This window comes from Onthophagus taurus, chromosome 1 (assembly GCF_036711975.1).
Source record: "Onthophagus taurus isolate NC chromosome 1, IU_Otau_3.0, whole genome shotgun sequence".
Lineage (NCBI taxonomy): Eukaryota > Metazoa > Arthropoda > Insecta > Coleoptera > Scarabaeidae > Onthophagus > Onthophagus taurus.
In genome coordinates this window covers 37,587,601-37,603,923 of record NC_091966.1, presented here as the reverse complement: position 1 = coordinate 37,603,923, position 16,323 = coordinate 37,587,601, and the positions used below count along the sequence as shown (strand labels likewise).

General features: G+C 31.6%; 5 protein-coding genes and 1 long non-coding RNA gene across 9 annotated transcripts in view; 4 read left to right on the top strand and 2 right to left on the bottom strand.

Moving 5' to 3' along the window:
• The window catches only part of LOC111421879 (epidermal growth factor receptor), a 131,645-nt gene extending 130,371 nt beyond the window's left edge, over positions 1–1,274 (top strand). For both annotated transcript variants that reach the window (XM_071201267.1, XM_071201266.1), the window contains one exon: positions 4–1,274. In XM_071201267.1, the coding sequence (XP_071057368.1) occupies positions 4–756 (753 nt within the window). In that variant the 3' untranslated portion in view covers positions 757–1,274. The remainder of the gene's footprint in view (positions 1–3) is intronic.
• A 4,123-nt stretch (positions 1,275–5,397) lies between these two features.
• On the top strand, positions 5,398–6,125 carry LOC111421542 (selenoprotein F). The gene is made up of 3 exons (XM_023054716.2): positions 5,398–5,551; positions 5,603–5,718; positions 5,771–6,125. Exons 1-3 carry the CDS (start codon positions 5,507–5,509, stop codon positions 6,090–6,092), a joined length of 483 nt encoding a protein of 160 aa, XP_022910484.2. The 5' UTR covers positions 5,398–5,506; the 3' UTR covers positions 6,093–6,125.
• Positions 6,120–7,165, bottom strand: LOC111421573 (uncharacterized protein C16C10.8). The gene is made up of 3 exons (XM_023054746.2): positions 6,956–7,165; positions 6,680–6,905; positions 6,120–6,629 (listed from the first exon to the last, which is right to left on the bottom strand). The coding sequence occupies exons 1-3, from the start codon at positions 7,078–7,080 to the stop codon at positions 6,156–6,158; spliced, it is 825 nt and encodes a 274-aa protein (XP_022910514.2). The 5' UTR covers positions 7,081–7,165; the 3' UTR covers positions 6,120–6,155.
• Positions 7,166–7,395: 230 nt separating this feature from the next.
• LOC111421870 (signal recognition particle 9) lies at positions 7,396–7,851 on the top strand. Its single transcript, XM_023055070.2, has 2 exons — positions 7,396–7,621; positions 7,684–7,851. Exons 1-2 carry the CDS (start codon positions 7,481–7,483, stop codon positions 7,777–7,779), a joined length of 237 nt encoding a protein of 78 aa, XP_022910838.1. The 5' UTR covers positions 7,396–7,480; the 3' UTR covers positions 7,780–7,851.
• Positions 7,852–7,945: 94 nt separating this feature from the next.
• LOC111421846 (JNK-interacting protein syd) overlaps positions 7,946–16,323 on the bottom strand; it is a 28,338-nt gene continuing 19,960 nt past the window's right edge. For 2 of the 3 annotated variants that reach the window (XM_023055045.2, XM_023055052.2), the window contains 2 exons: positions 9,184–9,312; positions 7,946–8,543 (listed from right to left, as the gene is read on the bottom strand). In XM_023055045.2, the coding sequence (XP_022910813.2) occupies positions 8,425–8,543; positions 9,184–9,312 (248 nt within the window). In that variant the 3' untranslated portion in view covers positions 7,946–8,424. Of the gene's footprint in view, positions 8,544–8,691; positions 8,771–9,183; positions 9,313–16,323 lie in introns of all 3 variants that reach the window. The other variant, XM_023055060.2, reaches the window with a different exon arrangement.
• Positions 14,041–16,198, top strand: LOC139432602 (uncharacterized). Its single transcript, XR_011642345.1, has 2 exons — positions 14,041–15,403; positions 16,006–16,198. It is a non-coding gene; the product is annotated as an uncharacterized lncRNA (long non-coding RNA).

Sequence of the window (16,323 nt, the reverse complement as noted above, 5' to 3'; positions counted from 1 at the left end):
CAGAGTGATACAGATACATTACGTCACCACACCGATTTATCCCAAAGTCATTCAGGAGGTGAAGATCAACTTAGACCAAAATCAAGAGCACCTCTTCCTTCGTTTATTTCAATGGGATCAGAAATGGGTAACTCAATATCCCATTACCCAACATCAATCACTTCCGATGGTAGCTGCGCCCCACAAAACCAACACAATTGGAATCAAGAACGTTTGCGTAACGCCCAACGATTAAAACCCAAATCACTTCACATTCTCAGCACTGACAGTTTGAGATATTGCAGTGATTTTAACCCCTACATCGGCGACGAAATCGTCAGTTCCGATGAATACGATTCCGGAAGATCCCAAGCGCAAGTTGGAAATTTAAAATTGGAACTTCCAGTCGATGAAGATGATTATCTGATGCCATCACCCCAACAAACTCAAACTTCGACATACGTAGATCTAATTGGTGATTCGAAAAGTTGTGATAGTTCTAATTCAAATCTTTACAAAGCGTATGCTGAATTTGCAAAAACTAACATCGATAATCCAGAGTATTTGATGAATCCGGAATCGATTCCAACGCAAACTTTAGGTATTCCAACAGTTTCTGGACGTTTAGAAGCGACGACTTCCGGTATGGAAGGTGTCAGAACCTATCATCCTCAAAAAAGTATAGAAGAGGAATCCGATCCTGAATACTACAACGATTTTGATCGGTTACAAAGGGAAAAGCAGCCGTTGCAACAAAAGAATGAAACAGCCGTGTGAAAGTTTGCGAAACATTATTTATTTTACGTACTTATATTTAGAAAGACTCTGTAGACATTATTATTACATAAATACCTGGTTTTTTTAGTAGTGTTAAACAAAAGGACCAAACGACAAAAAAAAATATGAAACACACTACGACAATACTATAGTGCCATTTTGCGATTACGAAAAATGGCTGATGCTTACGTTATGTCTATAAAAAAAACTGCAAATGAATTATATCAATGTAAATATTTTTTGTTTGTAAAACGTGTCTTGGGTAAGAAGGCTTTATTAAGGAAGAACAAAGCGACTCGAATCGAATTCAATTCCTAATTAATCATCTCTTGCCCAAATTGTCTGTGATATTTTTTACCTACTTGTTAAGAATCTATTTTGTATATATACGAGAAATTTATCAATTTGTAAGTTGTAATTTGGAGTATGTTAGCATGTTTCTTTTTGTCTAAAAATTGAATTTTGCACAAACGTGCCATTCTGATGTAAATATAGTTTTAAATAAAAGATTTATATTATGTTTTTGTTTGATTCTTTTTAAATCATAATTAACTATAATAAATAAACATACTAAATAATAAATATGTCAATTACATTGTTCTGCATCCACATTGATCGATAAGGTACAATAACATACAATAAATGTTCAATGTTGGGTTATCACTTTGACAAAATTATAATTAACAATAAGACCCAGCAAGTTAGAACAGCTCTTCAAAAACTCAAACAAGAATTCATGATCTCCTATCTATCTTATTGTCCAGAAACAATAAGCAAAAATGAACGCCGTTTGCTGAACATTTGGCAGAAGTTTTTTCTCCCAACCCAGAACGATACAATCAAGAGATAACCAATGTTGAAAACTAAAGAACAGAAAACATCACACCAGGTAGTCCTAAAGAAGTGGCAGATGAGATAAAAACTTACCAACATCGAAAGAAAGCTCTAGGATGAGGTCGAATCATTACAAGAGAAATCCTAAAGCATCTGCCTAGAAAATGTCTAGTGATGTGACCTATCTCTTCAACGCAGCCCTTTCGTTAAAACATTTACAGCCATACTGGAAAGTTGCTCAATCATGTGATAAGACCCATGGTAGCTCACGGAGCCATAGTTTGGTGCTCAGCACTAAAACATGCATATAAAGCTAAATTGCTGCATCAATTGCAACGACAGGCCTGCCTACTAATCACAGGCACTATGAGATCTACACCTACGATTGCGATGGAGACTATGCTGAATGTGCAGCCCCTAGATATTCTTATCAGGAAGGTGACCGTGATGACGTTGCTTCGAGTGCGATCAGTAAATAAGCTGGTTGTTAAATGGGAAGCTCTGGAGAGAGGCGGTTCGTAAACAACCCCTCCTTAAAGCTCACACAGACTACATTACACCTACTTATACACCATATACACTGATGGATCAAAGAAGGCTGGAAGTTCAGGAGCGGGAATTTTCTCGCACGATCTCCAGCTGCAACTTTCCACTTTGTTAGGATCGTATTGCACGACTGCTCAACCCGAAATAACTGCTATAAACATAGCAGCCAATGCGATCATCGACTCCAAAAAAGTAGGCAGAAACGTTGTAATCTGTCTTGATAGCAGACAAGCTTTGCTGACGGTTGGTAGGCACCAAACTACATCATTGTTGTCCTTTAAGTCCTGTCGGCAATCACTCGAGAAGGCAAACGTATACAACAACGTCACGATAAAGTGGTGAAAAGGACACATTTTGCGACAGATGGGATGGGACAGCAGTAGGTGTCTTTGCTAAGAAACTCAGTTTCTAGGAAAATCAAAAAGTGACTTGAGGATTCTCACCCACTTCCTGACCAGACCCTGCAGATTACGTAAGCACATGTTTTACATGAAGCTGGCGAATACACCCCTCTGTAGAGGGTGTGAAATGGAAGACGAGACAGTAAGTTATATTGTTTGTGACTGTCCCAACCTCGCGTACTTAAGGGAATCCATTTTCGGAGTACCATGGCTCCAAAGTTCGGACATAAGGAACATACCTTTCTGTTCTATATTAACGTTCATGAAAAGATTGGGCTGGTTTTCTGACCCTTGAATGAAGAGTAATTGTGGGGACGTATAAAGGGCTCGCTGGGGCCTAAGTACTGTAAAGAAACTCACCCCCACGTGAAACTACATACAAATACAACCGCTCAATCACCTTTGAATTTACCGCTACAAAATTATGTAAGTACGTGGTGTAAAGTGAAATAGTCAGGTTCGATTCCATTCCAATCCTTGCAAAAGGTCATCATTATCAAATTCATATTCACTTTCTACACATAAAATTACATTTCTTTTCACGTTTTAGCCATTTTTTTCTTTAATAAAAAAGACCAAAGAGTTGCAAAGGTTGATGCAGTAGATATTAGGCCTATTTTGGTTCAAGAGTTCTGCTGCTCCCAACAGATCTGAATCTTTCTGCGCATACATATTGCATATTAAATGTATACCTACGCAAAAAGGTTCAGAACTGTTTGGAACTACAGAACTCTTCAACCAAAATAGGCCTATTAGCTTAAAATCGGCATAAGACGCAGCAAAGAATGATGCATGAAAATGGCTCCACTCCACAGCTTATTAAGGTGTTCATAGAAGAGAACGTTTGTATTATGAGTTAATTTGGTTCTGCTTATCTTATCTTTGTAACGCGAAGGTATTCCTTATAGAGGGGAGCATTAAATAACCTCGATGAGTTACATGGAGTGTTGGGACATTTCTTTCGCGATATCAAAATTCTAGATATGTAGGATATTTCTTCATGATAGCGTGAAAGACTTCCTGGATAAAACTGAAGATATAATTGAAAGGATACTTTTGCCATGAATATGGGAGGAAACAACAAACGAGCCTAAATGATTCTAGTTACTGGTTCGAGTCGAGAAATCATATGTGTCTAAATCTAAAATAACATAACTTCGTCATATTTCATTTATACTGATTTCTGAAATCTGTCTAGCACACACTTGAATTCGATTACAAATTCAATTTTTTTAATCTGATTCATATTCTGATATGGCGTTCAATTTATTCAACACCAGTCTATGATGAGAGTTCTGGAATCACCCAGTCATAGGGTTGCATACTAAAATAAACTTCTATTCACACAAATTAAGCTTTATAATTCTAGAATTCGCAGCAACAACGTATTTCAGAGTAATCAACAGTTAGTGTGGGAAGTTCTGAAATCATTCATTAATTTGAGTCTTATGAAATCCAGTCTGTTCTGACTTCTGCAATCTTTCTATATCATATTTGCGTTCGCTTTAAAACTTACTTTGCGATTCTTGAATCTGTAGCAATAGGTATCTTATAATTAGTTAATTGTATCCCGATAGATAAATTTATCAAATTTCAGCGTGCAGACCAATGCTTTTAAGGAACCTTAATGTTTTGCTGGGTAAAAAGTCTCATTCCAGGAGAACTGGTCCAATACCAAATACTTCCGCCTGGAATACAGTACAGTACAGTACGTACTCAGGCTTTAATCCGAAGTGGCTGGAAGTATACTCGTGTCCCGACCCCTTCTAGCGTTTTTGATCCATCTATGAACATGCAAATATCTGCCTGAACCAGAGAATTTTCGTTTTCGATCCAGGACTGTCGTTCAGGCAGGACAATTTGGTATCGAGCATTAATCACTGATAGTGATCCCGTGAAATCTGACGGCATTGATAGTACAATATCAGTAGCATAGAAAATAGCTTCGTAGAAATGATAGTAGAAATGCAACTCTCTAAACAAAAACTTCGTACTAAAAATTGAACGTATATGGCGCCATCTGTTGGGGATATTTTGGAATTATTCGGCTAAGAACCGAACCACTAGAATACAGGTTGGATTGGGTTTATATATAAAAGCTTCAACCACAGAATTACTGTTTGGAGCCACTATGTGTTTCCAATTAACGTTCCGACTGGTTGGGAAATCCTCAGATGCAATTACACCTGTTAAATAATGCCGCACATTTGAATATCACTGCATCATATGACATGTGAGATTGCATCTGACGAGCTTCCAACAACTTATAACGTTAGCTGAAACAAAGCTATAAAGTCAATTATAATCTAATTATTTAATCATACCATTATTAGTTTATTATACTCTTACCGAAAAATCACTTTAAAATGACGTTTTCATCTGTCATTCTGAACAAACTTCAACTTTATAATTTTAAAAGTTGAAGTTAGCGGCAAATTTAAAAATATAACACGAATTGGAATCTAAACTTTTTAAATTAAAAGAATGATACTGGTAATAATTGTTATTGCTGTCTCTCATCATTCCCACTATTAATAATAAAATTGTTAGTTTAATTAAGTTATTTCAGTATAGACGCTGGTGCCATCTTGCGGTGGGATTTCGGGTGTCAGTAGGACATGTGGGGGCAATTTTAATGGTAGTTGTAGCCACTTTCCCTATATGCCGTTTTATCTTTGAATAATCTTGATGGATTTAAAGTACATTCCGCACTTTAGTGATCAAAAATTTGACGAAACTTTATTGAAACAAGTCAATAAACTTGTTATTATTATTTTTATTTAATAACATTTAAATAAAACAATTTATTTTACGTAGCTTTTTTCTGGTTTCATTAAAAGATGTCGCTATTAATGTCCTTGAATTGAAACGTCAAAAAATACTTTAGATAAGTGACAGTTGTAATGCTTTGATTGGAAACCAGGTTTTTTATAAATATTAGATCTTATGTTATAATAATTTAACTCAAAATGAACTCAAAAATAATCGTTATACTGTTAATAGCAAGTTTTAGTGTAAGTATAACGTTATTGAATAAACACCCAAATTTATAAATTTTATTTTAGCCTTTATCCCTTTGCGAATTATCCACATCGGATTGTTGGGAATTAGGATTTAACAAGGCTAATTTACTATGTTCATCATGCGACCAATTATCAAAGTTTAACTTAAACGAATTAGAGTAAGTTAATAAAAAAGACCCAAAATAAAATCTAACCTCAAAATTATTTTAGACCTTTTTGTAAAGATTGTTGTCATCCTGATGAGACTAATACAGTAGCAAAAACTTACGCAAAAGCTATCTTGGAAGTATGTACCTGCAAATTTGGAATTTACCCTCAAATTCAAGCGTTTATAAAGAGCGATCGCCCATCTCAATTTGCTAACTTACAAATAAAATATGTTAGAGGTTTGGACCCAATTATTAAGTTGTATGATAAGGATGGATTTTTAAAAGAAACTGTTGCTATTGAAAAGTGGAATACGGATTCTGTTGAGGAATTTTTAAACACACATTTAGAGAATCCTGATTATTTAAACACCAATATGATTTGATGTAGGTTTTGATAATAAAATATTGGAATTTTTTAGTTTGAAATTTATTTAGATTTAATTTTTTTATGCTTTTAATTTTACAATGTTGTTATCAACTAAAACTTCATTAATTTTTCCTAATTTCTTATTAAACTTTTTGTTAAATTTATTTATGTTTATATCATCACCATATAAACTTTTATATTTCTTTAAAACTTTCTTTATTAATTTTTCTAGCAACATTCCTTCATTACCCTTTTTCTTTATAATGTTTTTAATTTCATTTTCTAAGGAGAAAACTTCTTCAATAACATCATTTTCATTAATATTAATTTCAACATCATCATTTATAATTTTTTTCTTCTTTCTTAATTGATTCTCATCAGTTCCATTCCCATTTTCTTCATTTAATTTCCTTTTTTCAGTTCCATTACTGTTATTGGGAACTTTATCAGCCTGATTTTTGTTAGATTCATTTTTATGCTTCTCAATTAAATCCCAAACACCTTCAATATCTTGAATTGGACATTTCCCCCCAGTTGAGCTCTTAATAAAGTTCTAAAAACAATCACTTAATTATTTTATAAATAAGCAAAGATAAAAATTACAATAAATTTTTGTTTCTTCCTTGGAACATTAGTAAAATTACATATGTTATTGAGCAAATTCTTGCATCCAGAAGAAATATTAACTTCATGCATTAAAATCGATTTAATCATTTCCATCCAAGATTCTTGTTTAACTTCCCCTTTTTTAGCTTTCTCCACATAATCTTTAGAACCATATCGTTGATTTTCAGTGATACATTTCGTATGAACGACGTATTCTTCACCTCTTTATAAAAAAAAGTTTTAAATTTATTAATAAATCTCGTTAAAACTCACCGAAAATCTTTAAAACAATCAACGCAAGTCAAATTTTTGGCCCCTCTACATGAAAAACTAAAATGTTTCTCAACTTTCGGCTTTTGCAAACTTTCGCCGCAATTATTACAAGTAAAAACAACCATTTTCTTTCAATAAAAGTTTTTAATGTTGACAATTCAAGTCCGCACGTGGAAATGAATCTAACCTCAATTTTTATTTATTATTGACACTTTGTGATGAAGTAAAGCACCCTATCGGATAAAATCAGAACTAATTAAATTTAAACTTAAAATAAATTTAATTTTGTGATAAATTAATTTTAACATAAATATTTAATTTAAAAAACAAAAAAATATAATTTTATTTAATAATAAAACTAAAAATAAGAAATAAATCAGTTTTATTTATCTTTTTGTGTTACTGAAACGGTTGGTAATTCTGGAACCTACACGTCATACGTCAAAATCCTTGTCAATTCGAAACTGCAAGTTTTTGTGGTTTTATAGGTTATGTGATTGAAAAGAACAATAAATTTCAGATAAAATGACCTTTTTGAAATCATGGGAAGAATTTGAGAAAGCAGCGGAGCGATTGTACCTTCAAGACCCATCTAAGGTTCGATACACGATGAAATATGTGCACTCAAAGAACCATTTACTTTTAAAAATGACCAACGATGTTGTTGTAAGTCAAGAATAATTAAAATAACGTCTATCTCCACTAAATTTTTTAATTAACCTTTTCAGTGTTTACAATTTAAAACAGAAATAGCCCAAGATGTAAGAAAGATCGATAAATTTATTAACAATCTTATGAGGCATATGGCATCCAAGGAGCATTAAAATCAACATTTTTATGTAACTTAAATAATAAGTGTTTGTATTGTTTAAATATAATTATAATTTTGAAGAAAATCCGTCTTAAATTTATTAATTAACGATAAAAATCATCTTAGGAACAATTATTTTAATAAATTAGAGGTTATGTCAAATTGACAATAAAGACAAATCAAAAACAAAAATCCTCATTTTATTTAAATAATAAAATTACACAAGCATTTACATAATATACATCTCAAATACATCATTAAATTACATAAAATGCGATTGTACAATTTAAAAGAAAATTCATTTATCTCCCAAAGTAAATAAAATTAGGTTAAAATTATCTAGGTTAAAATAAATAAAATTTGCAACTAAAATAATTAAATAAGCTATTTCACAAGCATTCATAAGAGACGATTAAGTAGTGTGTTTAGTCACTAAATTACATTGTAACTGGGTTTTTAAGGTATATCAACAATCAGGGGGTTGAACTAATGAATACTCAAATTCATTATCTTATGCAACTCTAAAATATCACTGAACATCCTGATGATAACAAAGCTAAACTAGGTTTTTACTTATCTACTTTATAAAAATCATTGGTAATGGTGTGTGTGTGTATATAATACTTTTTTTTTAATATTTTTATTGTTACTTATTCATTTATCCCGTGGTTACTTGCCATACTATCAAATGATTCTTGACTCCTTTTACTTCACCCTGAGCGTTATCTAAATCACTTGTTTTATCACCAATCATGCTATCTTCCATATCTCCATCACCTATAATATAAAAGTGTTCAAGAAAACGAAATAAAAGACGTTAATAGATTAATGGTTAAAAATGATATGATAAGAAACAAAAATGTAAATATAAAAAAACTAAATAATGATTAGAAAATCTAATCTAATTGTTCCAACAATAACCTACCCTAGAGGATTTCCAGGAATATCGTACATTAGCTGCCAAACTATAAGATGAGAAGCTCCGTCTCTAGGATCATCGTCCTCTGCAATTTATTTACGACACATTTGATTCGAATAAGTGATTAATTTTTTTTTTTTTGTTGTGAATACAAAGGTAACAACAAATAATATTAGCGTTAAAAAGTGCCGATGCAAGAAACGAGGAAGAAAAAAAGTTGTTAGTAATTATTTACACCACATTCAATCTTTGTACAATAAATTTTTTCTATTTATTTATCTTGTAGATATTCCCAGTAAATCCAATTTTATTTTTAGTTCTTAGTGCGCGAATCTAATCTACGTACAGAAATAGTTTTAAAAGATTCGAAAAATATTTTCGTAGTTATTTTTATTTCAAAGCTTTTAAAACAATTCTTATAAGCAAATTTATATGGGCGAAAAGAAAATCACATACGACATAACATCCATAATGTAATTTAATCGTGATTAAACTTACCAATTCTGAAATCAATGTATCCTTCACCTCCAGACATAACTAACATTGCAGCAGGTGGTTTTGTTGGACCTCCTATTGGTGTTATTGAAGCCGAATGTGCTTCTGATGGTGTTGAAGCTGCACTCATACCTTAAAAAAATCAAAAGTATTGTTATTTTTAGATCAAAATAAATGAAATTGTTACATATAATGTACTAAAAAATGGATAACATATTTTTATTATTAAAAAAAAGAGTTTTCTTTGCAACTCAAATAAAATTGAATAAATAACGCTTATATTTATGATATTAGTTTGTTTTTGTTCAACATATTTGAGATGAGTATACAATAAGAGATGTACCTATCATGTGCAAATGATTTGTTTTAAGATTTTTGTTGGATTAAAACTTGAAACAACTACAAGAAAATTTAAGCAACATCTTGTTGGACAAAGAAAAGATAACCAAACTTGCTATGATCACGCCGAACCAATTTCCGATGTTGGAGGAACCAAAAGGAAGAAAAAAGAAAGCCTGGAAGTAGACCAAAGCAATGAAATTCTAGAGGAAAAAGTAAGATAGGAGATTACCCCAAATAATAAAAAACGAACAAAAGCTAAAGAGGACACAAGCAGTTTAAAGGAAATAAGGAAGGACAAGCAGCAACGTCTTAGAAAAAAGTGTAGTCAAGAACGAAGAAAAAATATAGAAGACAGCTAAAAAAGAAAAGCTAACTTTTTACAGAAGAAGTTAAAGACTTCAAAAGCTTCAACACCAAAATATAAATATAAGCATAACACCGTCAAACTCTGTTATGCAAAAGAACCACACTTTCAGGTGATAATAAATGAAGGTTATTGCCGTAAGAAAATATCCTCGAATGGAAGTGAAGTAGAAAAAGAGAGCAACGTAAAAAAGGCTTTTGACATGGATAACTGTTGAGCACACAAGAATAAGTAAAAACACCATCTAGTATTCTCGTTAAAAAGATATCATAATCTGTCATCTTGACATTGAGATAGCTCCTAAAGAAACATAAAAATCACACAGCTAAAGTGTGGAAATTAAAAGAAACAGAGCTTCAGACTGCATCAATGTAATAAAATTCAGTCAGCATTTAAGGAAATATCTGTTACCGGTGTTGTGTGTTTTCCGTCAAAATCTACTTGTGTAGTCAATCCTGAAATTGAAGAAAATGATGGCTGTTACAAAAATGATATGGATCATTATGTAGAACAAACATTTTACCTGGCGATGAAAGTTATCAAAAAATTGTGGGTTTCGTGCAAGAATTACGATGTAAGTCATTTGCAAATAAAATTTAATCATGCTTGGTTAGATCACACCATGGTTAGATGCTCTCTGTAAGCACTGTGTTTAGGTTCGTTTATAATCAGACCATTCAAGAAATTTAAAAATATGCACGAAGATTGTCGAAAACTTGTCACCACTAACTTTCACAAAACTGCTTCAACTGTTGAAAAGGCTTTTCTTGAAAATATGTTTGTGGATGTTCAATTACAAAGATTTCATCAAAAAAACTGATGAAAACAAGTAAATACCTACATCAATTATTTCCTGTATAGTATTCTGTAGCACTCATGGTATTGCTCTTTGAGAAAAAAGGTATGATTTGATCATGTTCAAAAACGTCTTAACGTATTAAAAAAGCACAACACCTTAAAATGGCGTTGGAAATAGAAATTTTCCTCCCCAGGTTCGCTAATAGGAAAATACACAAGGGCAATTCTATTATACAGGTGTCTCTAAAATGGGTGTACAACGGAAGACCACAGATTCCTTGGCTCAAAATAAGTAGATTTCAGTGAAGTTATGTATATCCAAAGTTGCTTCTTAAATTAATCCAACTATTATGAGGTTTTGTAATTGCAATAACGTAAGCTTGCAGATATTTAAAAATACCTTTTTTCTAGCTTAACCATTTACGTAATTAAAATCTTATAAGAGACAAAAATTTTCAGAACTAAATGGGGTATTCAGAAATTATAATAATGTAATTATCGCCTGACCAGTAAAAAAATATGGGGTAATATACACTGAATACATGACTTTTTCATCATTTCTGTGTTTCTAAAATTGCATCGGAAACTATAAAAAGATGTTAATTTGAACTCACTTCTGAAAAATGGTTTAAATTAAGTTACGCGTTTTCGAATTATAAAACTAGAATTTATTTTGCTAACTTTGAAATTATATAGCGCGGCGAAACGAAGCAACTTATAGATAACTTAACTTAAATCGACCTATTTTGAGCCAAGGAATCTGTGGTCTTTCGTTGTACACGCATTTCGGAGACATCTGTATAATTTCCAATTTGAAACCTGATTAAAGATAATTCAGCAAATTCTAAATAATGGGTTTGTAGCCCGTCCCAAATTAATACGGCTTAAATAATTTATAGCCAGGTTGAAAGTTTTGATTTCCCCTGTAACGCTTTAAGTAATACAGATCCAATTAATTGCATGAATTATCTCAAATCTTTTTCATTCCCCAATAATTTAAAAAAATCATTGGTTATAACTTTATTATCTTGACCCACAATAACATCCTTTACTTTTATTTTGTTTACACTTGATTTTGATTTATTTCATTTAGGTAGAGTAAATACATAAATATCGGCTAGCTGCAACGGTGGTAACGGGATAAAGTGCGATTGCCTCTGGGAATAAATAAATAAATGGTAACTCCAAGGACAGTAGAATTTAACAGGACTACTAACATCCATTGTTGTTTTATAGCTCACGGGTTGGTTGCCTGCACTCTACGTCACACTACATGCCACGCCCAGTTAACTGTCATTGGGTTCTATGCGTTTGCTGTGTGCGTTTAGAAGTTATATGATAGACATTAAGGTTTACTTTTGAAGTTAATATGAATACGTCTACGATATAACTTCTAAAAATATCTAATACAGGGTGATTTATAACGTACGGAGCAGACCAGAGAGGTAGGTACTAGAGGTAAAACTAAAGAGATTTTCTTAATGTTTTGTTAAAAACTTAATAGTTACATAGATATCGAATGTTAATTTTTTAAATAATTTAATGTCCATTTTTGAGAACCGCTGATATTCAGTAAAGAACAATTAAAATACTTATCAACGCCATCCTCATTTTTGAAGGAGCTGTAAAACTAGACAATTTATTATTTCAGTATTTTTGTTATTTTAGATAATACGTAATTTGTTAAAAGAGATGGTAGATGTTAATTTATGAAACGTCTAATAATAATGTTTTAAACGCAAAATTACAAAATCTCTAAAACAATTATTTAGCTATCAATCCTTCCACCTTTTGTAAATGGTAGGGGTATAAACCATTACTTTACAATGTACGCCAAACAAAGTTCTGGGAAACTTCGAGTTGGTGAGAAATTTGACGAGTACTAGTACTTGCATCTGCATCAACAATTTCTAGAACTTCTTCTTCTACATTCACTCCATATCTGTTTGGTCTACCGCCACCAAGACATTTCTTAGGTTGTCTCTCTTTCCCGCTGGACTAACCGAAGAAAAGTGTTTTCTGAAGGCATCTGTCGATTTGGAAGTCGTTTCAAATACAGATCTCTTGCATGTGCAGCGTTTTCTCCAGCAGCTCCATAAACAATAAGCACATCTACGTATTCCTTGTTACTGTAAAGTGCCATTGTACTTTTTGATTTGTAATAGTTCTAATTTTGACGTTAAATAACATTGTTTATGAACTGTTAAATGACATGTCCGCTGCTAAGTAACCAAGTCAACTGGATTGGCAGCAATAAAAACATGGCATCAGCAGTTCTCAACAAAAAAACACCATTTTATTATTTTTGTTAATTATGCATTGTTTAAGTAACCCCGAAATATTCGCAGTTTGAATTTAAACGTAATGTTACATTACGAGCAGACTAAAAGGGTAGCTACTAGGGTCCAAATTAAAGATATTTTCTTAATAATGTTTTCACCACAACTTAATAATCACTAGGGCACGGAACTTTTGTAACAAAACGATACGATTTCCCCTCTCCATTCGTTTTCAGCAGAAAATTTCATACAAAAGTTGTTTTACATTAAATTCTAAAACCATTTTCTCAATAAAAAATATATAAAAAATATAAAAATATATATATAAAAATTTTTTTGAGCTTATGTTTTTAATAATTGATCAAATCAAAAATTTTTATTAACAATATTTGTTTAGAATTACTTCAGCAACAGTGTTTGTTAACAAAATTTTTTGCTATAGTAGAAACCACGAGAGCTGGCAGTGACAGATCGCTTAAAAATGGTATGAATCAAGATAAGGACGTACGACTTAGATTATTTCACCACATACATTTAAATGTAGGTTATGTTAGTAATGGAGGTTATATGTCAAGCGTTGTCAAAGATATTATTTAATGATTTTCCTTTCAAAGAAAACATTTTCGGCTTGTGAAAACACTAACAGATTCATGACAACGCTCACAAGACGTTTCGATTTGAGGTTATAATTATAAAGAGACATCCCTTAGAAGAACAGACGTACTTTTTTGACGTGGCCATTTGAATTGTACAGCAGATATATTAAACTAATGCTATCTCTTTCCAACACACATTACTCTCTAGCGGTTTGTGAACTACGTATGGCATTTGTAAGAGCGGAAAATGATGATTTACTGCCAGCTCTCGTGGCGTCTACTATAACTTGAAATTTTAATTTCCCTCTGAATAGTATGCTATCAAAATTAATTATCTCAATAATTATTGTTTTTATCAAAAAATGTTTTAAATAAAATTTGTTTCAATTTCGATTTTGAATCAATTATCTTAATAAAAATTTTGTACATCTCTATTAATTAAACATCTAAGTGTAATTATGTATAAAAACGGAAAAATTATTATTTTAAGAGCCCACTTTACCAGGTCGGTCAGTTTCTGAGGGGCGCAGACGACGGACGTTCGGAAGCAACGAGGCGGAGTTTATTTTCTACTAGGCCCGACCCTTTATAGATAAAAAAAACATCGTGTTTATTTTATTACGATTCTTTTTCTCGTCGATGTTGTTAATGAAGAAATTAAACGACTTCTTCTAAATATTATTGTTTATTAACAATTTTTCTTAATTATGAATTACAATCAATCTTTTTATTGACTTTCCAATTTATTTATTATTTTAGTTATTATTTTGATTTTTTATTAATAATCGTAGTCGTAGCCCACCTTTTTACTACGTTTGTTTTTTTTAAGTATTTTGGTTCACAACAATTTACATTACGCAAATATCAGTTTTTTAATGCTTTTTTTCGATATGAATAGAATATTAATTTTTTAATAGAGAAATTAGAGAAAGAAGTTGAGAACATCTAAGATTATGGATTTATAATTCAATTGAATGTAAGGCAAAAATCAATTTCAAATACAATACATAATTTTGCGAGGCATAAAACATTTATATCATTTTGAAACGAAAATAACATTTGTAACTCCATTTTATATTAAAATAGATATATTTGCAATACAGGGAATGTGAAAAGTTCGGTACAACATTTATAAATTATATCTTTGTTGTATTATTATGCGTTCGTTTGATATACAGGTGTCTCAGAGTAACCGTGTAAGTAATTTTATTTGAAAACACAGGTAGTTACAAAAATTAAAGAAAAAATAGCTGAATAAATGTGGTTCCTTTATGAATATTATTACTTTTCATTCGAACTTTTTTAATATTTCTGTTTAAAAAAATGGACTGCATGGTCTGCATCACCTTGTATAAGTAAATGAAATAATATGTAATACCTAATTAATAATAATATTAAATAATGATTCAAGTATACAAAATGTGGCTAATAGTGTAATAAATAAAACAGCCCTGACTAGAAAAATCTTTAGGAAATTTTAATTTGCCATCGTTGAATAGATGTAAGCTCTTGAAATTCGCTGGACACTTCACCTCGACGATGGCATTTTCGTTTTTTATTGTTTCATTTGGACTTGCAACTAAGAATCCGTACATCCTACGGATGAATAGAGCTCAAAAGTTTGCTGGCAAGTTATATTTACTTTCAAATTTTTTTAATGCAAGCCATTCATAGTCTTAGCCATGTTAGTGCTATTATTTCTAGCAAATTTCGAGTACAAGATTGATTTAACTTTATTTAAGCAAGACGTGTCATTTCTCATCCTACATACATCACCAAATCTCGATGCAGTTAGGCACAGATACCTTTCTTGGATCCATATCTGATTGGTACTTTAGCTTCTGGTAAGAATTTGTATTTTATTTCTGTTAATGCATCCATCTTGCAAGTTTCTAATAAATTCTTCTTTCTTTTATATTCTTCGTGTGAAATGTCACTCATAAATTATAACCGAATTGCTATCATTACCCTGATCGGCTTTCGCTACCTACCTGAATTACCCCGTATACACGAGTATTTTTTTTTATGTATACAATTATTTTATAGCAGTACCACTCCGGATGATGCATCGTAATTGACGTTCGAGCGTTTAGCGTTTACAGTCTTTATTCAGTTTTTATTTACTTCTTCTGAAGCTGTAACTAAATTAATTCTTCTTTACCTGCGTTCTTCATAGACTGCTATGCCATGTCACTTACGGTTTCTCGATATTTTTGGAATGGTTTTGTTAACATAAATGGTATATCCACACATAACAATAATTCTTCAGCCTGTGTATATCCGGTACCGACAGATAACAGAAACAACAGCAGAGTTTATCTCAATAGACTCTTTGCTTTCTTCAGTGTAAAGCTTCTTTTTTATCCCGCACATAAAACATAAAAGAAATGAGCTGCTAAGCCCTTCTTTTGACTCATTAATAAATTTAATGTGAGTTTTGTTGCAGTTGAATGGATTATTCTCCACCATCAGTATTTGGTTCTGCATCATTTGTATTATTTATCATATGGTATCGCTTCAAATAATGTATCGTTTTAATTTTTACTGTGATGGTTTATTCTTTTTAAATAAGTCCTTTTTATGTGTGCCACAGTTTATACAATAAAATTAATAAAATTTAACTTACCTTTCGGAATGAATACATTTTTCAATTAAATCTCGGACTATAAAATATGAAATTTTAGATTTTATAAAAATTTATATCGTAAATTATTACCGTCTATACTCCTTTTTCGAGAACATCTTCAAATGCTAAGGGGTAGTT

Bases quoted from the DNA above. Each gene is read 5' to 3' on its own strand.
- LOC111421542 (XM_023054716.2), top strand. From the start codon at position 5,507: ATGAACTCAAAAATAATCGTTATACTGTTAATAGCAAGTTTTAGT. The intron at 5,552-5,602 runs GTAAGTATAACG...ATTTTATTTTAG, and splicing joins TGTTAATAGCAAGTTTTAGT to CCTTTATCCCTTTGCGAATT. The intron at 5,719-5,770 runs GTAAGTTAATAA...AAATTATTTTAG, and splicing joins TTTAACTTAAACGAATTAGA to ACCTTTTTGTAAAGATTGTT.
- LOC111421573 (XM_023054746.2), bottom strand. From the start codon at position 7,080: ATGGTTGTTTTTACTTGTAATAATTGCGGCGAAAGTTTGCAAAAGCCG. The intron at 6,906-6,955 runs GTGAGTTTTAAC...TTTTTTATAAAG, and splicing joins GATTGTTTTAAAGATTTTCG to AGGTGAAGAATACGTCGTTC. The intron at 6,630-6,679 runs GTAATTTTTATC...GATTGTTTTTAG, and splicing joins GGAAGAAACAAAAATTTATT to AACTTTATTAAGAGCTCAAC.
- LOC111421870 (XM_023055070.2), top strand. From the start codon at position 7,481: ATGACCTTTTTGAAATCATGGGAAGAATTTGAGAAAGCAGCGGAGCGA. The intron at 7,622-7,683 runs GTAAGTCAAGAA...TAACCTTTTCAG, and splicing joins AAATGACCAACGATGTTGTT to TGTTTACAATTTAAAACAGA.